Raw genomic sequence first — 22732 nt, 5'->3', positions numbered from 1 at the left:
GAGTAATAAAGGAAGATACCCTATATTGGCCTCTGGCCCCCATATGCATGTGCACACTTGAGTACATGCATGTGTGCACACACAGGTGCACATACATATGTCTTATACACACGCAGACTTAGACTGTCCCTGTACACACACACACACACACACACACACACACACACACACACACGCACACACACGTGAATCTATTAACTCTGCTTCGTTTGACTGCTCAGGAATTTGGGTATGGCTTGGCTCTGGCTACAGTCAGATGGTGGCTGGGATAAGCATCATCCCATGTCAGTCAGTCAGGACAAGCTGGTGCTGGCTGTTGGCTGGGGTCTTAGTTTCTTCCACATAGGCGTCTCCTCAGAGCTGCTTGGACACCCATCCAACATGGAGGTGATTCTGCCTTGCCGCAGTGTTGTGTATGACTTAGGAGGTCACCTGTGTCACCTCTACAGGTCGCATTGGACTCTAGGATTTATGGGTCGTTCACAGTAGAAGAGTTGATCAGGATGTAGTCATCACTGGACCACTGTGGGGGTTCTTTTTAAGGGTGTTATATAAAGTAGAGACCTTGTTTCCTCCTACTCAGGAACAAGAGGACATTAGGCCTCAGTTCTGGAATCTTTCTTTTTCCTGTTTGTTTTAGACGGAATCTCATTATGTAGCCTTGGCTGGCTTGAAAGTGGATATGTAGACCTGGCTGGTTTGAATTTACAGCGATCAGGATCATTGCCTGCTGAGTGCTGAGTGCTGAGTGCTGAGTGCTGAGTGCTAAGTAGTGCAGGGATTAAAGACATGGGCCACCACGCCCACCCCTTTGTTTTGTTTTTAAGCCCTAGGAGCTCTTTCTCTTCTTTCTCCCCTACCTGCTCTGAAGCTCTTCTCTCCATTCTTCCCACCTGGCCTGTCAGGCCCGGGTTCATCTTCACTTCCTCAGCTGATTCTGTGTTCCTGGTTGGCCTTGGTCCTAGTCCTGAGGGAATCCCACAGCCAGCCTCCAGGCTCAGGATGTGCCAGGGAAGGACAATTGCACTATGCTGGGTGGCAGGTGCTGGGCTTCCTGGCCTGAGCTAGAAGCATCTGGGTGGCTGAAGGCTGCCTCCTCAGGGGATGTGGCCCTTCAGGGAGTGAAGCAAAGGATTCTGGGCCAGGCACAAACATTTTAAGGAAGAAGAATGGAGAATCCTGGGTAGTCCCATCCTGCTAAGGACACACTTCCTGTGAGCTAAGGTTTGTACTCTTGGAACTCTTGCCCTCTCTTGCCTATTGCTTTTGTATACAGTCAGAAGAAACCCGCAGAAGTTCTGTATCACTTCAAACTGCGGCCTCTGGAAGGGGACAGCGCTTGCCTTGAAGGCATGAGGATCTGGGGTTGACTCCCCAAGGCCCACATAAAAAAATCCGGGGGTGCTTCGTGCACTTGTAATCTGAGCACTGGGGAGGCAGAGACAGCAGATGCTTGGGGCTTGCGAGCCAGCCAGCCTGGCTTTTACTTGAAGCTCCAGTCCAGTGAGAGTCCCTGCTTTTAAAAACAAAACGAAACATAAAACGAGAACAAAAATGGATACAGGATCTGAGGGATGCCGCCTGGGCCTGAACTCTGGCCACCAGGCGCAAGTGCATACAGGTACATATACATTCATGCATGCATGGGCACATTCATACATACGTGCACAGACATATACACACAAAATATTAGTTAATTAAAACAGGCATTTAGAGGATTGAGGAGATGGTTCAGTCTAAGCATGGGGAACTGAGTTCAACCCCCCAGCACCTGTGGGAAAAGGCTGATGTAGTGGGAGATACATATAAACCCAATCCTGGGGAGGCAGAGGCAGAAGGGGTCCTTGGTATTGCTGGCCAGCCAAGCTAGACATGTTGATTAATCCCAGGTTGAATTAGCAACAAATATCATCATCACCATCATCATCGTTGTCATCATCATCATCATCATCATCATCACCATAATGTGGACAGCAATTGAGAAAGACACTTAGCTTTGACTTTTGGCCTCCACATGCACGCACATGCGCTCATGATCACACACACACACACACATACACACACACACACACACACACACACACACACACACACGCACACACACAATTTAAGATTAGCTGGGACAGTGGTGTATAATAGCGATCCCAGCATTTGAAAGACTGAAACAGTATAAATTCAAATGAGTTTGGATGACACCGTGAATCCTGGACTACTTGGTGAGACTGTCTGAACAAAACCTAAAATAAACACAAAATTTGGGATAGATTAGGAAGGCTTTACTGAAAAAAAACTCACAGATCATATGAAGCCCAAGAAGAAGGAAGACCAAAATGTGGATGCTTCATTCCTTCTTAGAAGGGAGAACAAAATACTCACGGGAGGAAATACAGGGACAAAGAGTGGAGCAGGAAAAGTTCATCCAGAGACTGCCCCACCTGGGGATCCATCCCATATGCAGCCACCAAACCCAGTCACTATTTTGATGCCAAGAAGTGTTTGCTGACAGGAGCCAGATAGGGGTGTCTCCTGAGAGGCTTTGTCAGAGTCTTACAGATATAGAGGCTAATGGTTGCAGCCAACCATTGAACTGAGAACAGGGTCCCCAGTGGAGGAGTTATAGAGAGGACTGAGGAGCTGAGGGTGTTTGCATTACCATAGGAGGAACAGCAATACCAACCAACCAACCCCCACCCCCACCCCAGAGCTCCCACAGACTAAACCACCAACCAATGAGTACACATGGAGGGACCCATGACTCCGGCCACATTGTGGCAGAGGATGGCATAGGAGGAAAAGCCCTTGGTCCTGTGAAGGCTTGTTTTCCCAATGTAGGGTAATGCCAGGGTGCTGAGGTTGGAGTGGGTGGGTGGGAGTGGGAGTATCCTTCTGGAAGCCGGGGGAGGGGGTATGGGAGAGGGAGGAAAGGGGATGACATTTGAAATGTAAGTACATGAAATATTCAAGAAAAATAAAATTTTAAAAAAAGAAGGCATTACTGAGATGGAGTCAAATTTGCAGCCTCTATGCATGTTAGGGTAGCCCCTGACCCCATTATTTATTGACTTCCTGAGATAATGAGGGGGCTTTCCCCATAGGGCTGACTGGAAGAGGCGGAACTCAGCCCTGCTGGGGCCTTCCTCATCCACAAGGTCACCAGAGGTTGCCCAGGTCTCTTGGAACAATGTCACCGGTGGGGTGTGCTTCTTCCAACCTTCTGTAGTCACCAAGGTCTGGGTCGCCTGTCCCCCGATGTCCTCTTTCCCATAAACAGCATTAATCTCAGGTTTGCTCCGTGGAGCCCACCAAACCGGATGCAAGAGGTGTCCTCACTCGGCGACTCGTTAAACGGACGCTCAGTCCTGGCTGCTACTTCTGAGCCCGGAGCCTGGCATGGTTGAGCCAGGTCACGGAAAAGGATTACGCTTTCGAAGTCATCCCACCAGTGGCAGACCAGCCTTCTCTCGCAGTGCGTCATTGCTCCGGAAATGCAAATATGCCACTGTTTTGTGACCAATATTGCAAAAATTAGAAAGAGGAAGTTGGGTTTTTGTTCTTGCATGAGTTCAGCCCCGGAGGAGACGCAGACCGGTCTTGGAAGAAGGGTGAGTGGGTTTTTTTTTTTGCCGAAACCCTAAAATATTGTCTTGCGTTGTGAAGGGGCTACATAGGGAGGCTGGGAGGGGAGAGGACTGGAAACCAAACAGGAACCGTTCAAGGGAGACAGATGTTTCCAAGGCAGGAAGTTGCTGCGGCGTGCTAACGGTGTTTCTTCTCATGCCTTTGCCTTCCAGTGGCTCAGACTGGCGAGGGGATAGTGACTATGGATGGGCATGAGAAGCTTCTGCAACTACAGAGTGCTGGACATGCTATTGGCAGATGGGACGTAGCTCAAACTTAGGATATGGGCAGTCTGTCAGTGACTATTGTCCCCCACCTGGGAGGCTCAGGAAGGTGTACAGATCCAAAGCTGACCCTGTGCAGGGTGCCTGGGGCGGGGCATGGTGGGGCGGGGGAGAAAGGTGTTTTTCTGCTTGGGCAGAAGAGGTGTTCCAAGGTGAATACTTAGTGGAGGATAGGCCTTCCCAGGCTGTGTGGCTCTGGAATCTTCTAGAGGCTACAGTTTTGATAATAACAGATCTGTCTAGCCGGGCACTGCTAGGACAGAGAGCTAAGCCCTCTAAGGACTCCTTGGGATTTGCCTGGGCAGCTCTAGGCAGTGGTACAGCACCTTAGGGGGCCGGCAGTGGTAGGGCAGGCTCACAGCAGCACCGATGGAATGACTCGATTATGATAACACTATGATGCTATACGCTATGTGGAACAAAAGCCAGAGAGGCAAGGCATCTATGAAAGCCGGGCTCTGGGACCCGTGGGGAGTGCAGGGCAGGAGTCACTGTCAATGTGGATGGCAAACCGGTTTCCATTTTTCTGGGAGTCAGTGAGTGCTGCAGAGGGTGGACAACTGTCGAGGAGGCCCTGGTGAGAAAAAATGCCAGGAATAGCGCAGTGGGCAATTGTAGAGCCCCAGAACTTAGCTTTGGACAGCTTCTCAGACTCTGCCTCGATTTCCTTCTCAGACTCTGCCTCGATTTCCCATTCTGTAAAGTGGCATCTTAAGGATGCCAAGCACGCTGAGGTTTAGAGCCTATGTGGCTGTACCTCAGTGTAGATCGGTCCTTCTTAGCCGGGGTTGGTGGTGGCGGTGCACTAATTTAATCCCAGCATTTGGGAGGCCTCTGAGTTGGAGGCCAGCCTGATCTACAAAGCAAGTTCCACAGCAGCCAGGGCCACACAGAGAAACCCTGTCTCTTGGAAAAAACAAAAACAAAAAAACAAAGACAAAACCAAAAATAAAATAGATTGGGCCTTCTTCACACCTAAGGTGGTCATTGCCAGCCTTTCGTGCATGCGTATGCATGTGATTGCATCCGTGTGGGGAAGTATGTGGGGAGCCAGAAGACAATCTCAGATGCTGTCCTCCAGGACCTGTTTATCTTGTTTTTTCAGACAGGTTCCCTCATTGGTCTGACTCCACATGTGGTTTACTGAGAATCTTCCCAGCCCCCATTTTTGTCAGAGACGAAACAGGCACAGAGCACTTGACAGCTCGTCCCAGCCCCCCAAGCCTATGTCAATGGACTGGATGGTCCTCCCCACATAAACTCTCTGAGCTGCTAACACACAACTCGCTTGGTTTGGGGGTGGGGCCAGCTCCGGCAAGGACAGGAGGAAGTGGTTTGTCTCCACTGGGCTGCCACAGGCCCCTTGAAGCCTGCTTCTGCCCCTGCTGGGTAGCAGCGGAGGCTGATTTCTGTTTCTAGAGGGATCTGTACCTCCCAACGTGCAGGGGCCCCAGAGCCACACTGAACTCTGTGTACAGAGGTCAAGAGCACTTTACGAGATTAGCGCTGAAGTGGGTTTGTCTTCAGAAGCCTCGCTGCTGAGGAGAAACCTGGCCCTGCTGCTCAGTGATGAAAGCCAGCTCCATGGGTTACAACAGGGACTTGGGGGTATCTTGATGCATGTTCCAGAAGTTTCCGTCACACTGCACCTTCTTATGGGCCCTGGGCAGGCTGACTGAGATTCTCCCCATAACGGGTAGAAATTGCGATTTCTCCATCGTCTCTATCTCCGTCATAAAGCGACTGGGAAGGAAGTCAAATCAGCACTGGGCAGATATAAAACCCAGATGGTGCTGGCTTTGTGGACTGTTCTAGTAACTACAAGGAGGCTCTGAGACGGACGTGTGCCCAAAACAATGAACAAGGACAGAAGAATGCACAGAGCTGGTCACTGCTGGCGTGGCCCATCTCTGCCTGCCTCTGGCCAGGGGGACAGACGGGGTTGGGGGGTGGGGAGAGGCAGGGACCAAGCTAGTCCAGGAAGGAAATGAGAAGTAAGAAGGCCCTTCGCTCATTGTGGCCACTTCCCTCTGTGTGCAGCATCCTCTGCACCCCAGATACGTCTAGGTGGTGGGGGGTTGGCTATGACAGATCTGGACTGGTGTGGAGGAATGCAACAGGACAGATCCTGTGTAAAATGGGGGCAGCAACCTGGTGCCCCGAGGGCAAGCTGACTGCAGCCTATCTTGCATATCTTGCACCACAGTGAGGCTGTCATGTGACCATACTGAGGTCTTGCCTGCTCTTCCTTCTGGTTTTCTGACTCCAGTGCTAGGAAGCCTCCCCCATGACCATGAACAGGTTGTCTCTGTGGCATCTGGACCTCATATACTGACTTTCCCTTAAATAGCTGATTGGTGAGCCCCTGTCTCAAAAACTCCTCAAACGGGGCTGGGCCCACTGGCTGCGGTCTACATTGGCATCAGACTTGATTTGCTGGTCTCTGTTGCTGTAAAATTATAAAAAAAGGGGGTTGGGGATTTAGCTCAGTGGTAGAGCACTTGCCTAGCAAGTGCAAGGCCCTGGGTTCGGTCCTCAGCTCCGGAAAAAAAGAAAAAAAATTATAAAAAAGGTGACACTTGTCCTGGTTCCTGTGAGTTCCCACTCCTGAGGATCTGCCTGCTCTAGCTGTTTCTCTGTTACCACTTTCACACTCTGTCCCCTCGGCGGTTGTTACCACGCCTAAGACTCACATAAGCATTCTGCAGGCTCTGCTAGCGTGGCCCCATGCCATGCTAGCCCCAAGCATTCTATAGACTAGCCCGGCTTCCTGTCACAAACGCTGTTCACACTCCCAACACTCAGCAAATCATTACTCAGCAAAATGGAACCCATAACCAGACTTATGTGTTAAATGCTCAATGTACAATACATCCACACAATTAACTTACAACCAATTGATAAGATATAATCACCCACCTAGACATACAAAGCCCTATACACATCCATCCCTTAAGAACATTCATAACAACCTGTAAAGGTGCAGAGAGAAATCTTAACATCAGCCTCCATGTTATCTCCACTGCTTCTCCTCCCCTTTGGTTCCAGTCTCCTCCTCTCTCTAAAACTTTTCTCCCGCCCATCCTTCCTTCTCGTCCAATGACAGGCCTCGTTCTATCTTGTACCTGCCTGCCTTCTCCTGTGTGACATCCTACAGTTCTCCCTCCCAACACCTGCCCCTGTGATCCCTGCCACAGAGAGTGTACCCCGCATGGCCGGCTTTGGAATTCCATGCTTGCTGCCTTTCCCTACTCCAATATCATTGCCTGTCTCTGAGCCCCTAGAAATGGGGAATGATTAAATGTTCAGGCCCCGTGAAGCCAGCTGATCAGGACACTCAGGTCCTATGAGGTGAGGTGATCTGTACTGGAAATGAAATCTTGAGTCCGAGATTCCTCACCAATACCGCACAAAGAACACACAGACAATTGACAAAGCGAAAGGGTGATGTTCTGGGTGGGAAGCACACAGAGCAGGTTTTCAATCCTAATGCAAGGGCACGGTGTCTCTTCCCCACGGCTGGGATTCAGCCTCACCATCTTTCTCCACACTGGCTAGTTTAAAATCCGGTGCAAGTCTCTGGGCCTCCAATTATGCCACCTAATGTAAGTAGAAACTTCTCTGATGAGGGGTGAAAGCCATATTCATCTATGGGGTCTAGTAAGTCATCAGGATTCCGCTTTTTACAATATCTATTTGACAAAATAATAGTAGTAGATTCTTCCTGAAGCCCTATGATGCGTGTCTAGCCATAGGTTGTTGACCGATAAGGATACCAGGTATGGGCTTCATCTTGTGGAATCGGCCTTAAATCCAATCAGAAAGTACTTGGTTATTCCCATGATGTCGGTGCCACTGTTACAGCAGGGAGCATGTCTTGCCAGGCCGGTCAGTACTGTAGCTCACAGGGAGCAGCTGACTGTGACTGATGGTTACTTCCCTTCTCCAGTCGCAACTTAGCAACCCCCAGCACTGTGAAAGTTAGCCAGTGCGGGTGAGGCTTCCAGGTCAGTACCAGCTTTTTTTTTTTCCTTATATGTTTCATGACTCGAGTATGTGATCTCTTCAGCAATCAGGTCTTTTTTTTTTTTTTTTTTTTTTTTAAGATTTATTCATTTATTATATATAAGTACACTGTAGCTGTCTTCAGATACACCAGAAGAGGGCATAAGATCCCATTACAGATGGTTGTGAGCCACCATGTGTTTGCTGGGAATTGAACTCAGGACCTCTGGAAGAGCAGTCAGTGCTCTTAACCACTGAGCCATCTCTCCAGCCCCAATCGGGTCTTACTATCAAATTCTGTAGGGTAACCAATAACATTAGCCTGTGATGTTTGCAGGTAGTTGAGGCCTCACTGGCCAACAACTCCAAAAGAGATAACCCATTGTGGGCACTGGGTCTTTTTTTTACTTGATATCCTGTAGTGTCCAGTACGGGTATTGTCACCCAATTATAGGGTAGCTCCATTGTGTGTGTGTGTGTGTGTGTGTGTGTGTGTGTGTGTGTGTGTGTGTACATATGTGTGTGTGTGTATGTGTGTACATATGTGTGTGTGTGTGTGTGTATGTGTGTACATATGTGTGTGTGTGTGTGTGTGTATGTGTGTACATATGTGTGTGTGTGTGTGTGTGTGTGTTTTAAAGAAGCCTATACAGTAGGCTTTCATATGTAGCTTTTGAAAGATCTTTAGTGTTTTTTTATCCTTTCCTGCGGTTCCCTCCATTACCCTGTCTTCTTAACCCTCTTCTCAACTTAATCCTTCCTATTCCATTATATGCAGCCCTAAATGGGATGTTTATATCACATTCCCTCCTTCTGAGGCTCTAGGATCACAGCAGAAGGAGCAGAAAGATGTTAGAGTCAGAGACACAGATAGCTACAAGGACACAGTGTCCTCTGGACACAGCAGGGCAGTTGTACATATGGACTCAAAATGGTTGTGACAGCGTATACAATATCTATGCAGGCTGAAGCCAGACAAAATCCCAGCATGGAGGGGGTGGTGGGCACTGAGTCCCACCCCTAGTCAAGGAGTTATTGATAACTGGTAGCTGCTTGGAGAAGGACAGTCAGCTTTCTTTGAAATTGTAGCCCTGGTCAGCTGACAGCATTCCAGTGGAAGGCCATGCACCCAAGAATATATGAACAGAACAAATTGGGCTTAACAGGTTAAAATAGGAAGAAGACACAAAGTTCAGTGAGTAGAGAGTAGGAAGGTGTAGATGTGGGAGGAGTTGGGGGAGAGGGGTGTCTATGTTCAAAATGCATTATATGAAATTCTCAAAGAACTAATACAAAATGAGAGGAAAAGAATCAGTGCAAAGAAAATGAACAAGACGAGAAAAGGGGTCCTCTGCCTTGGCCATTATGGTTTGGGAATAAGGAAGAGCCTTTAAGTAAACAAAAAAGTTTTAAAGGTAGGGCAGATTACAAAACAACATTGCAAAGGCCGAATTCCTGTGGCCATGCTCTTGATAGAAAATATTTAAGTTCCTTGTAATTATTACCCTCACATGGACACTCAGCTTTTGTGAACTGTCCGACCAGGTTCTATAAAGTGGAATGATATGGACTCAGGTCCTGTAAGTGGGTTAGCCTTGACCCTCAGGTCCTATGAGGTGGTATGGCCTGATTCCATGTCCTGTTAAGTAGATAGCCTGTTTTCTTAGGTCCTGAAAGGTAGAGGCCATGGTTACTCAGATCTTCCGAGGTTACCTGGATACTCAGAAGTGGGATAGCATAGTGACTTGGGTCTATGAGGTGAAACGGCATGGACACTCAGGTCGCATGAGGTAGAGCGACCTGTATTTACTTTATACAGAACCCAGACCCTGTATTCTGCCTCATGACTGACCTCCAAAGTCCTCCCAGATTTAGGTCTTAGCTTTTAGCTCCTGACATTTGGTTATGTGTCATGCTACCTGACACTTGAGTCATGGTCTGTTCTTCCTGTTTCAGTTGTCCCCTGCATGGTGATGGGGTGGGCCTGACCTAATAAGGACTGCTTTTCGATGGAATGCTACCTTCCATGATCTCAATGACAAGGAACTTAAATTTTATATTTTTAAAATTTGCATGCAGTGAGAGAACATTTCTGCATGTGGATGTAGCTGTCTTAGCAGGGTTCTAAACATTCACTGGCACATTGGTTCCTAGTCCACCATTTTTTTGTTCACCCAAAACATCTCCCAAGTCTCATGAGCCTGGCTGAGGGTCACGTGATAAAAAATGAGTCTCTTTTAATTAAATGCCAATGAAGAAAGGATGAGGAGGAGAGCAGAGTATAGGGAGGAAAAGGTTAGATGAGAGCCAGATGGGGGCTCTGGATAAGAGAGGAGAGGAGGATGGGAACGTGTGGGAGTCATGGGGTGTCTTTTAGAGGAGAAGCCTGTGTGAGAGTCGGATAAAAACAGGGGTGAGCAATCCTATTCCCTACTGAGGAAAAGTTAGTGCAGAACATCTGAGATGGCTCCTGGGGGAATATCAGTGCTAAGGGGTCTGGGTAGGGGGGTCGGGGTGGACGGCGATGTGCAAAAGTCATTGTCTGTTTCAGGCTATCAAGAAGATCTTACTCTTCTGTCTTGTTTCATTATGTTTTACAATGGAAATTGCCAAACATCATCCCAAATAGCGAGAGGATTGTATACTGAGCCAAAGGGCTTGTGGTGAAGGCAGCCTGAACTTAAAGAATGGAATTCTGGGGGCCTGCAAGATGGATCTGCAAGTAAAGGCACGTGTCGCCAAGCCTGATGACCTGAGTTCTGTCCTTAGGAAGTTCATGGTGGAAGGAGGGAAGACACCCACAAGTCATCCTCTGACCTCCACACTCATACTGCGGCACACATGCAAACACATGCACCCCTGCACACACACATGCACGTACACACACAGTAAACAAAAAATACTGAGTAAACATACAGGTAGGAAGATTAAATGTGAGACGGAACGATGACTCAGCAGGTAAAGGCACCTGCAGCCAAGACTGACAAGCTGCATATGTCTTGTCATCCAGGAGCCTACACAGAAGGAGGAGAGAGTCAACTCCATAAAGTTGCTGGCTATGTCTCTTACACACACACACACACACACACACACACACACACACACACACACACACACACACACAAAGTAAGTAAATAAATATAATAAAATATAATAGTTTTATTTTGTTAGTTGCTGGCTATGTCTCTTACACACACACACACACACACACACACAAATAAATAAGTAAATAAATATAATAGTAGTATTATTTTGTTTTAAGATTAAATGAGTTAGGTGTGGCATTCAGGAAGCAGAGCCTGTGATCTCAAGAAAAAGTTCCCAGATCTGACGTCCAAACACAGCCGCCCTGTGTAGGTGGTAGCTCCGCGTCCTTGTTCTCCAGTCCTGATGGCCCACCCTCAATCATTCCTGGACCTGTGATTCTCTGTCAATCTAGTTTCAGGCCAAAATTATTGCTTTGTTTAGTACTTAGTTTCCCTGTGTCCTGTCATAGCTGAGTGGGTAGGGATCTCCGTGTGTCGCAGTGGCCTAGAATTGTTTCAGGCGACAGTAACCCATCAGAAGGAAGTGCCATGTTGCCTAGTACAGCTTCTAAAAATGAACGGAATGGCTAATCTGGGTGTAAGATTGTTGTATGCTGTCCCGGCGTCAGGAATCTGTGCAGGACCATCACTGTGTTACTCCTGGGGAAGCCGAGTGAAGCCTTTTTTTTCCGGGTACTAAGGCATAAAAGCAGGAACATGCCTCATGCAAAACCTTAGCGATAACAAGGGCCACATTGCCCCAAAGATGGATGTATTGGTTGTGAGCAGTAGACTGTTAGACTACTCAGTGAGATCTTAGGGGATTCGCCTGAGGTGAGAGCCAAGGGTGTCTGCACAGACCTTCCTATGAGAACAGGGTTGTTACTGGAGCCTCTGGTAACTTGACCCTCCTGGGTATGCAGGGAACTCTGTTTCTCCTTCCTCTGTCTCTGGATCTCTCATCCAGGTTGATGTCTTTAGCATAGAAAAGTCACCCATGAGGAAGCCGTTCCCTCATTTACCTAAAGTCATGCACTGAATCTGTGATAATCTCAAGGCCAGCAGGATGGCCCCTTATGCCGTGCCACCATCCACTATCCCTAGCCTCATCCCTAGGTGACAGGCTACACAGTTGGGCCTTGCCCTTGTAAGGGAAGACTGGAGGACAAGGGCTTTGGCACAGGGGTCAAAGCTGTCTGTTGAGGCTTCGAAAACAGGCTGGTGGATATTCCTTACCTGGCTCTGACCTCTGTGGGCCACACTCCTCCTGGTTCTCCACAAGGAGTAAATTCAGGTGTTCTGAGACATTGGCATTTTGGTATCAATTCCCAGAAGTCCCCCAACTCTCAAGCCCTGGTTCAAAAGAAACTGTTCCCTCTGAGCATGGTGTCTTATGCCTGCAATCCCAGCCCTGAGGAGACTGAAAACTTGCTTGGATTATAGAAAGGAAGACCCTGTCTCAGGAAAAAAAAAAAAAAAAAAGATACTGTGTTGTCTTCTCCACTCAGCTTGGCCTCATGCCCCTGCCCTGTTCTAAGGTCCCACTGATCCCCCACCTTAATACCAAGGCATGAGGCACCCCACCATGTTCTCCTCAGATGAGGAAGAACCCTTCTAGAGCCCTTCCTAGGCTGAGAGTCCAAGATGAGCACTCGTCCTTCCCGGGCACCTCTGAGTCGTGAGGTGGCATTAATCTTACTGGGGTCTGGTCATCCCACCTGGCCATGACTAAGGCGCCCTGGGGCTCGCTCCTTGATGATATGGACTTGGTGGTTTTCAGTGTGAAGCCATCAAGTTAAGCCAAGGAGAAACCTGAAGCAAGGACCCAAAGTGACTTGCCTACAGTGATTTTGTCATTGTCCTTAGATAACAGACCTAATAATGTTTCGATGGCCCTATGAGTCATTTTCGACTGATTGAGGTTTTGGTTTGGTTTTTTTCCATCAGGACTGGTTCTCTGTGTGTCTGGTATTCAGGAGGAGGGATTAAAAAACAAAAACATATAAAAATACCAGGCAAGGTCTACTTAGTTTAGACTAACCTCTGACCTCCCATACAGCCAAGGATGACCTTGAACTCCATACTCTCCCCTCTTATCTCCTGAGTGATTACAGGGACAGGGCTGTGCCACCAGGTACAGTTTATAGAGTGGTGGGGACTGAACCCGGGGCTTCAAACACACTAGGTAAGCTCTCTACCAGCTGAGCTGCATCTCCTAGACCTGTCTGGTAATTTTTGATTAGATGTCAGCCACTTGTGGTTTTTACTTTGCCGGGTCCCAGATACTTTAGAGTTTTCTTCAAGGAGGAAATTAAATTGTAAATAGTTTGGCCTTCCTGTTAGGACTTGTTCCGTGGGATGGTAGAAGCCACTGGAATGTTAGTGATCTCCCACCATTGAGATAAGGCTCTCCTTAGTACCAGACCTGACTGACACCTTGTAGATCTGCGGTTTTCGGATAGACTTCGGTCACAGGCAACCTTGCCCTGTGTGGTGTTGCAAATGCTCCTTCCGGTCCCCTGAAGGAAGTGGCCTTTGTCCAGGATCATACTGTTCCCTCTCATGTGAACCCAACATAGGAGCATCTCTGAGGATCTCTGGGTAATTTTCTGTAAAGCTTTCTTCTTTGTGGAGCTTGTTCCTGTCAATGCCAGTCAGACTTTATGGTCGGTCAACTGGGCTTCTTCCCACCTCTTAGAGCCCCCTTCCTGCTCCCTGGCTCACAAATAGTCCCTAGGCAGTAATCTGAGATGAGAGGTCTCTTCCCATGGTTCCCATCTCTGGTGTATGGCGTCTCGTCAACTTTCCTTTATGCGGTATATATTGAGGCCTGTGGCAAACCATTTCTTTTGTTTGGTTTTTTTCAAAACAGGGTTTCTCTGTGTAGCCTTGGCTGTCCTGGAACTCACTCTGTAGACCAGGCTGGCTTTGAACTCACAGAGATCCGCCTGCCTCTGCCTCCTGAGTGCTGGGATTAAAGGTGTGCGCCACCACTAGGCTTGTAGCAAACCGCTTGCAATGGGCATGTTCTTCTTCACTTCTGGTTGGTCCGGCTAAAAATAATCCTTGTTTCTGAGCTGAGCAGGATAGTACACCTCCAGAATCCTGGCACTTGGGAGGAGGTAGAGGCAGGAAGGGTCAGGAGTTCAAGGCCAGTCGTGGCTACTTGGCAGGTTTGGCACCAACCTGAAGTGCATGAGACTTTCGTCTCGAAAACAAAGATGAGGTGGGAAGATGGCTTACTTGGTAAGGTTCTTGAATCTGAGTTTGGATCCACAGGACCCACATATAAAGCCAGGTGTGGCGGGAGACAAGCTCCCAGTGCTGGGCTGATGGAACAAGACGGTGTGTGGGGCTTGCTGGCTAGCCAGTCCAACTGAACTGAGCTCCAGGTTTAGCCATGCATAGCAACAAGATGGCGAGTGCCTAAGGAGGCACCCAGTGTTGACTATGGCACCCCCCCCCAAAAAAGTGTAACTCCCCTGTCCTAGAGATAGGCGAGCCTCTACTCTGCCGGATCTCAGCCTCTGACTACGCCGAGGCCGAACTCAGCTCACATTCCTTGCAGACAGAGCCTTTTACTGCTGTGTCATGTCAACTTCTGGAAACATTCTGTTTATCTCCCATGCTATGAGAAGAATGTAGAAAAACATGTATTTTCTGTTTGGAAGTCCGATATTTCTGTCCAGCAGGCCTGCTAAGAATGTAACACCCAGTCTAGTTACTGTTTAGCTTGCTACCGTCTTGGAGCATGCTCAATACACTTTCTAGTTGAATTTAACAGGCAAATGCACTTACTGTCCAGACACTACAGATGTTTGGACACATAAGACTCATTGGCCTCGAGGCACAGTTATATAGTAACCTGAATAATAAAGCTATTTCCTTTAAAAAAAAAAAAAAGTGACGCCAGCCAATGAAAAATGTCTTCCTGTAGTGACTTTGGAGTCACTAACAGAAAAACCCATCCCAAGGTAGTTTAGCCCTGAGAAGGTTAGCTCACTCAGGAGTCTAGGTGGGTGGGAGGAGTTCTGCTCCTGTGGCCTATTGGTTCCCAGAGCTCGGGGGACTCTACTGACTGTGCGTGGCTGGAGGCAAGGCAGTCAGATGTAGCTGGAGGATAAGAGTCTACACCCATGGTTCTAACTTTGCTCTCCGGAGAAGGAGGAAGTGAGGAAAGAAACTGCGGGGCCCCGGGAGTGTCAGACACAGAGAGTGAGTATGTGAGAGCCAGTGTGTGCACCGCGCTACCGAGGGTCCGGTGCGGGAACCGAGTGTGCTGACTGCGTGTGTCCGGTGGGCCCGCGTGTGAGCATGTCACTGAGTGTATCTCGCAGAGTGCGAATGTGTGTGAGTTACCTCGTGAATTAGCATAGCCGCTGTGCTTGTGAGTGTTTAAGATCCCTACTGCGTGTGAGCGTGGGGGCTCTACAGCGAGTGCTGGGAGTGTGGCTGGGTGACTGTGTGGGCTGGGGAGGATGGCATGTACTGAACTCTCCTAAATGTTCCTGCTAATTCCTGGCTCCAGGGCACAGCTTACCCACACTTACCCACAGGGCACAGACACTGGTATCCTCCTGGCCTTTCTGGGTCACACGGTTGGTCTTAGAAGCTGACAGTGGGCCATTCTGTGCCCTCCATCTGCACCGGGGAAGCCTGTCGTCCTGCCCTGGGTCTGCTATGGTGGGCGGAGGCCTAAGACATCTTTCTTCAGCTCCTTCCTTTAAAACTGGTGCTTTGCTCTATTCCAAACACCATTTTCTCTTCTTTTCCAGCACCTTCTAAACAACTCCACTTCCAGTGATCTGGACAAGACATTTTAACAGACTGTTCTAGCCTCTGTTGGGCAACTCCCAACCAAAGCCCCAGAGGAAGCCGGTGCCTGTTCATTAATCCCTGACGGCCTCATTGGGCAACAGCGTTGGGCAACAGGTAAGTGTTACGAGCACCCCCACCCTGTTCCTCTGAAACAGCACCTTATTGTCAAGACGACTTCAGGGTCTGTCTGTCTCCCTCTCGTCCGGGCTCACCTTTGACCCTCCTCAGAGCTGTTGATGAACTCCTTGAGTTCTAAGAATTGACTCCTGACTCTGTCTCTGTGTTGTGTGAACTGTCTGTAGTGATCAGGACATTGGCTTCATCCCGGGGGGAGCATCAGGGTTTAAAAAGCTGTGGGGACACAAAAGCGTGTCGTAAATGGGAGTTGTCACCCTTCAGCTGACGTTTCACTGTTTACGTATTTATTTACTTTTTAAAGTACGTTAAACAGCTCATAGCTGCCAGGAACTTGTCACTGTTCCACAGGATTACCTCTGTGTGTATGGAGGTGGGGTGAGCCCAAACATGTGTGTGTGTGTGTGTGTGTGTGTGTGTGTGTGTGTGTGTGTAGGCCAGAGATCGTGTCTGTGTCTTCCTGTTTTATAGTTTGTGGCAGGGTTTCTCACTAGAACTCATTCCTTTGGCTAGACTGGCTGACCACTAAGCTGTCAGGATCCAGCTGTCTCCACGCCCCCCACCCCTAGCTCAGGGATCACAGGCACGGTCAGCGCCACATGCAGCTTATAATACCGGTGCTGTGTATCTGAACTCAGGGCCTCAAGCGTGTCGTAAATGGGAGTTGTCACCCTTCAGCTGACGCACAGGATTCCCCACGGACTCCCCAGCCCTAGGATTACTTTTTTTTTTTTTAAAAGATTTATTCATTTATTATATATAAGTACACTGTGTCTTCAGACACACCAGAAGAGGGCATCAGATCTCTTTACAGATGGTTGTGAGCCACCATGTGGTTGCTGGGAATTGAACTCATGACCTCTGGAAGAGCAGTCTAGTGCTCTTAACCCTGAGCCATCTCTCAGCCCATTACTTTTTACTGTAACTAAAAAACCTTACTCTTTCGATAAAACATTCCCTTTGCTAGTCCCTCAAAACCCAACTTGGGTCTTGATAGGACCCACCTGGGTGTTGTGAAGTCGTATTTCCCACACAGCCCCAGTCGCCCAGTCTGACTGACGCTGACTCTCTGAGGGTTGCTTTCAACGCCTGTACTGAGCTGAGCTTCTTTTCCTCAACAGGAAGCCGTTGGCCAGCCTCCTAGCAGAGCCCAGGGGGTTTGACTGTGAAGATGGAATTGGGTAGGAGCTCCCCGACACCCCAAGAAGAAGCCATTTCCCCTCTTGGGGTACCTGATGCTGGACCCAGAAGCTCCCCACTAGGGAAGCTTCAAGCACTTCCCTTCGGGTCAGGAGCTCCCCAAGGGGCTCAAGGCAGCTCAGCCTCAGCAGGGGACAGCTCCTTGGGGGAGCCAAGTGGAGCTGTGAAGATCCCCAACAGAGACAGTGGAATTGAAAGCCCATCCTCCAGTGTGGCCAGTGAGAACTTCCCCTGTGAGGAGGGCAGTGAGGGGTCTCCAAGCCCTGCCATCCTAGGGCTACACCCTGAGGTAGCTGTGGACAGCCGGGCCCCACAGGACAACCCCCAGGAGGGAGAAGACAGTGGTGTGGGCGAGGACCCTGACCCCAAGATCACCCCGTGTAGGCCTGAGGAGGATGTCAGCTCGACTCAGGTAAGCCGTCCTTCCTCTGCATTCAACACAGGGTACGTGGGCAGGGCTAGAGATTTGTGGTGTGTAACACCCACACCCTGTGCTCAGGAAGTGTGCCCGCATGCTCACTTCACACAGGGACTCCTGGGATGGCGGCGTCTACCAGAAAAGGCTTGGGGGGCACCCTGATCCCTGATAACCACCATAGTTGAATGTGGCTTCTTCCTCATTGGGGTGTGTGTGTGTGTGTGTGTGTGTGTGTGTGTGTGTGAGAGAGAGAGAGAGACAGAGAGACAGAGAGACAGAGAGACAAAGAGACAGAGAGAGAGAGAGAGAGTAAGAGAGTTAGTTCTCCTTTAAAAAGTTAGCAGAATTCACCACTGAAGCCGTGTCTCATCTTTTCTAGGTTGTACAGCTCGTTAGCACAAAATTGCTCATTCTCTTGTAGCCTTTTTTTTTTTTTTTTTTTTTTTTCACGTCACAAGTTTTGCCAACACCTCCTCTTCCGTTTCTGACTTTAATAACCGGTCCTCCTCTCTTTCTCTAAGCCCCCTCTAGCTGAAGTGTGTGTGTTTTCTTGAGCTTTTCAGAAAGCCAGCTTAGGCTCGGTTACTCTTTTGAAATTGTTTTTCCATTCTTCGTCTTTTATCTCAGTTCTGATCTTTCTTACTTCCTTCCTTCGTCTGGCCTAGCCTTGGGCCTAGTTAGCCTTCCCTTGCTCTTGCTAGTTTCTCAATGTGTACGGTTAGGTTGGTTTAAGATCTTGTTTCTCTATCTTTTCTGGTGCTGGAGATGGAACCCAGGGCCTTGTTGGTGGTGGATAACCACTGGGCTGCATTCTCAGCAGTTTTTTTTTTTTTAAACTGGACTTTGTTAAGTGTCTGAGTGTGTGCATGTTCGCAGGTGTGTGGGCATACACACCGGTGCAGGTGCAAGGACAGGTGTGAGGAAGGACAGGTGTGGGTGTGCACGTGGAGGCCCTAACACCAGGCAACTTCCTGGACCACTCTCCACTTTATTGAGTCAGGATCCGTCCATGAACTTACAGTGCTTCTATTGGGCCAGTGTAGCTAACTCGTTCACGTCAGGATCCTGTCTCTGCCTCCTGAGTGTATTTGTATTGGTTTGCCCGCATCTGTGGAGTTTCTCTCCATTTCCTGGCTTTATCCCATTGTGATTGACATTTTGAGTAGTTTCAACCCTTTTGAATTTGTTAAGACTAGTTTCATGCGGCGGGGCTTGGTCCTGCTCGCCCTAGGTTACATTGTTGCAGAGTGAAGTGTTCTGTAAGGCACCACTGCTCATGCTGTCCTCCAAGGCCTGGCTTTTCTTAACTGATCTTCTGTCTAGATGTTCTGACCACTACAGAAAGCTGGGTACTGAAGCTTCTAGCTAGGAATTTGTTTCCGGTTAGCTCTCCATCCAGTAGTCACCGGTCACGTCACTAATTGTTATATCTTTTTGGTGATTTTTTAAAAAAAATGATCTTATAATGATCTGTGTAACTATTTTAAATTTATAAAAACATGTTTGTTTGGTTTTTTTTTACTTAGCGTGTGGAGGGGGCGGGGCAGTCAGAGGACAACTTTGTGGAGGGTTCTTCCCCTCCCCCCATGGAGGACTCAGGGAATAAAAGTCAGGTCATCAGTTTCAGTGGCCAACGCCCTATTTTGTTCGCTATCAATAAGGCATTTTGGGAGAAGTGTTGCTATTTGCGTGGAATGTCTTCTTCTGTCTTTCCCCACTTTTATCCTGTATGTCCTTATATGTAAAGAAACAAAATGAGTCTCCTGTGAATAACATATTTAGGGAGGAGGCGGCGTGATAGTGTGCACCTACAATCCGAGAATTAGAAGCTTAAGTTCACCCTCGGCTATACAGGGAGTTTGAGGCCTGCCTCAGTTACCGGAGATCTGTCTCACAAAACAAAACATGTAATTGTTTGTTTGTTTGCTTACTCTGATCAATTGTCTTGGATGGTTGTGGGGGCGAGGAGGAGGAGGAGGAAGAGGAGGAGGAGGAGGAGGAGGAGGGAGGGAGAGAGGGGGAAGAGAGAGAGGGGGAAGAGAGAGAGGGGCTGACTCACCTTACACTTCGGGGCTGACCCGGAACTTGCCTCATAGCCTGGCTGTCTCAGCTCAGGCCTCTGGCTAGGACTATAGGCAAGAGCCACCACACCCGGCTTCAGCCTTCTTTGGTTCATTTGATCTGTGCATTTTTTCCCCCCTGAGGAGTTTAACATGATTACACGCAGAGTCATTACTGAAGGGGGAGGACGGGAAGGCCACGCGTAGGTTTGCTGTTGTTGCTTTCCCACTTCCTCCTCCCCTCTCACCGTCTTTCTCTGCATTTGTTTCACTGATTTTTGTAGTGACCTAGGTTGACCCCTTCCATTTTTCTTTTGCGCACGCATGTCATAGATGCTTTCCGCGCAGTGACCGCCGTTGTTACTAAAACATTTTAAAGCTACATTTGGTCTGATGCCTCGGGGTCCCGGTCTTCCTCACCTCCCCCTCTTTGTGTTACTGATGTCTCAGACTCACCTGTACGTTATGGACTGTTTATGTTACAGACCATCGAAGAGAGATTGAGAGCTTCTCTTATTATTATTTCTGAGACCCCAAATGAATACTTCTCCTGCCTTAGGCTCTTAAGTGATAGGATTCCAGGTCTGTGCTATCATACCCGCACGCAGTTTATGTGGGGTTGGAATTGAACCCAGAGATTCCTGCACTCCAGGCAAGCACTCAACCAATGCATCCTCAGCCTCGTTCGTCGTTTCTACCCGAAGGGACACCTTCTGCCTTTCTCCCTCCCACACAAAGATGTATTTACTTATTTAGTTACTGTTGGCATATGTGTGTCTGTGTTTGGGGGAGGGGGTTGCATGTCCCTGTACATACATAGATCAGGAGAAAACAGCAGGGGTCCTTCTCTATCACTCTGGGTTTCTTCCTTTTAGTTGGTGTCTTAGCCAGGGTTTCTATTCCAGCACAAAACTTCATGACCAAGAAGCAAGTTGGGGAGGAAAAATGTTTATTCAGCTTACACTTCTACATTGTTGTCCATCACCAAAGGAAGTCAGAACTGGAACTCAAGCAGGTCAGGAAGCAGGAGCTGATGCAGAGGCCATGGAGGGATGTTACTTACTGGCTTGCTTTTTTTTTTTTTTTTTGGTTCTTTTTTTTCGGAGCTGGGGACCGAACCCAGGGCCTTGCGCTTCCTAGGTAAGCGCTCTACCACTGAGCTAAATCCCCAGCCCCGCTCAGCTTGCTTTCTTACAGAACCCAATACCACCAGCCCAGGATGGCTCCACCTACAATGGGCTGGGTCCTCCCTCCTTGATCACTCATTGAGAAAATGTCTTACAGCTGGGTCTCGTGGAGGCATTTCCTCAAGAGAGGCTCCTTTCTCTGTGATAACTCCAGCTTGTGTCAAGTTGACACACAAAACCAGCCAGGATAGTTGGGGTCTATTCCTGAACTGGACCCATATTTTCTTCCTCAGACTTAAGGTCAGCAAGCCCAGGGGAGTTGGGGATTTAGCTCAGTGGTAGAGCGCTTGCCTAGCAAGCACAAGGCCCTGGGTTTGGTCCTCAGCTCCAGGAAAAAAAAAGCCAGCAAGCCCCAGTGATTCTCCTGTCTCCATCCCCTTTGGGTCTGTTACAGATGTAGGCAAGACACTTGGCTTTGAACATTTGTGCTGGGGTCTGAACTCGGTCCCAGCACAACAAGAACTCTTAATTGATGAACCATCTCTCTAGGACTCCGTTTACCATTTTTAATTTAAGTGTGGGTCTCGTATTTATAAACTCCCTCAGCCTTTGATTTTTAAAACCATTTTTAAAAAATTCTTCAAAATTCTATCTTATTTTATGTATATGGGTATTTTGCCCAAAATGTACGTATGGGGACCACATGCATGCCTGGTGCCCACAGAGGTCAGAAGACCGTGTTACAAATGGTTTTGAGCCACTGTGTCAGAGCTGGGAATCAAACCCTGTTCTTCTGCAAGAGGAGCCAGTGCTCCTGATGGCTGAGCCATTTGTCCCGTCTTTTTGAGGAAAAATCTTCATTTCTCTTTGTCTTTGAAGGAGAGTTTCACCTGATACCATAGTCTCAGCTGATGATGTTTCTTCTTAGCATGCTTACTATCAGTCCATTCCCTCTGGCCCTCAAACATCCCTTGAGGGAGCACCTGGAAATGAGACAGGCTGCCTCTCTCTCCCTCTCTCTCCCTCTCTCTCCCTCTCTCTCCCTCTCTCTCCCTCTCTTTAAGATTTATTTATTATATATAAGTACACTGCTGCTGTCTTCAGACACACCAGAAGAGAGTATTGGATCTCATTAGAGATGGTTGTGAACCACCATGTGGTTGCTGAGATTTGAACTTAGGACCTCTAGAAAAGCTGTCAGTGCTCTTAACCACCGAGCTATCTCTCCAGCCCTTGACTGCCTCTCTTATATTGCTTTCTTACCTTTAATATTGCCTGTGACTTAGATACTTTTATCATACAGTGCCTTGGTGTACCCCCTCCTTTGTTACTGTCACAGGGTCTCTCTGTGTAACCCAGACTGGCGTCCACCTCACCACTCTCCTGCCTCAGCTTATAAGCATGAACAAGGTGGCTGGTTCCTTATTCTACACGGAGTTCTTTGAGTTTCTTGAACCTGTGTGGCCACTTCTTTCCTGAGATGGAGGAAGTCTTCAGGGATCATTTCTGCAAATGCTTTCTGTCTTTTTAGCCTTTGTGACCCCCCATACGGAGATCTTGGTCTACCCGAAGGTATCCTGAAAGTCGACACTTTTAGAGTCTTGATGCTTTTCTCCGTTCTTTTTTGCTTTTCTCCACTGATTCTGACTTTAAGTGACTTTTTGGGGGAGCTAGAGACATGGCTTGTGGGTAAAGAGCTCTTGCAAAGGACCCGGAGTTCAGTTCCCATTACCCACAACCATAAGTAACTCCATTTCCAGGGGATATGACACCCTCTTTCTGGCCTCTTCAGGCATCAGACACACACCTGGTACACATGTATACACGCAGGCAAAAGTTTTATATACATAAAATAAAAATGATTAAATCTCAAAAAAAAAAAAAAAAAAAAAGAGGCAGGATGTGGCACTGGAGAGATGGCTCAGCGGTTAGAGCACTGGCTTCTCTTCCAGAGGACCTAGTTTGATACCTGACACCCACACAGTAGCACACAGCCCTCTGTAACCCCAGTCCTGGAGATCTAATGCCCTCTTCTGGCCAC

At 48.4% G+C, this 22732-nt stretch overlaps 1 protein-coding gene across 1 annotated transcript in view; it reads left to right on the top strand.

Moving 5' to 3' along the window:
* The first annotated feature begins 3483 nt into the window (after positions 1–3483).
* Positions 3484–22732, top strand: part of Fgd3 (FYVE, RhoGEF and PH domain containing 3) — a 49836-nt gene continuing 30587 nt past the window's right edge. The window contains 3 exon segments of the mRNA XM_032884640.1: positions 3484–3602; positions 15709–15865; positions 17008–17498. Of these exon segments, the coding sequence (XP_032740531.1) occupies positions 17058–17498 (441 nt within the window). The 5' untranslated portion in view covers positions 3484–3602; positions 15709–15865; positions 17008–17057.

This window comes from Rattus rattus, chromosome 14 (genome assembly GCF_011064425.1).
Source record: "Rattus rattus isolate New Zealand chromosome 14, Rrattus_CSIRO_v1, whole genome shotgun sequence".
NCBI lineage: Eukaryota > Metazoa > Chordata > Mammalia > Rodentia > Muridae > Rattus > Rattus rattus.
This window is presented reverse-complemented; position numbering and strand designations above follow the sequence as displayed.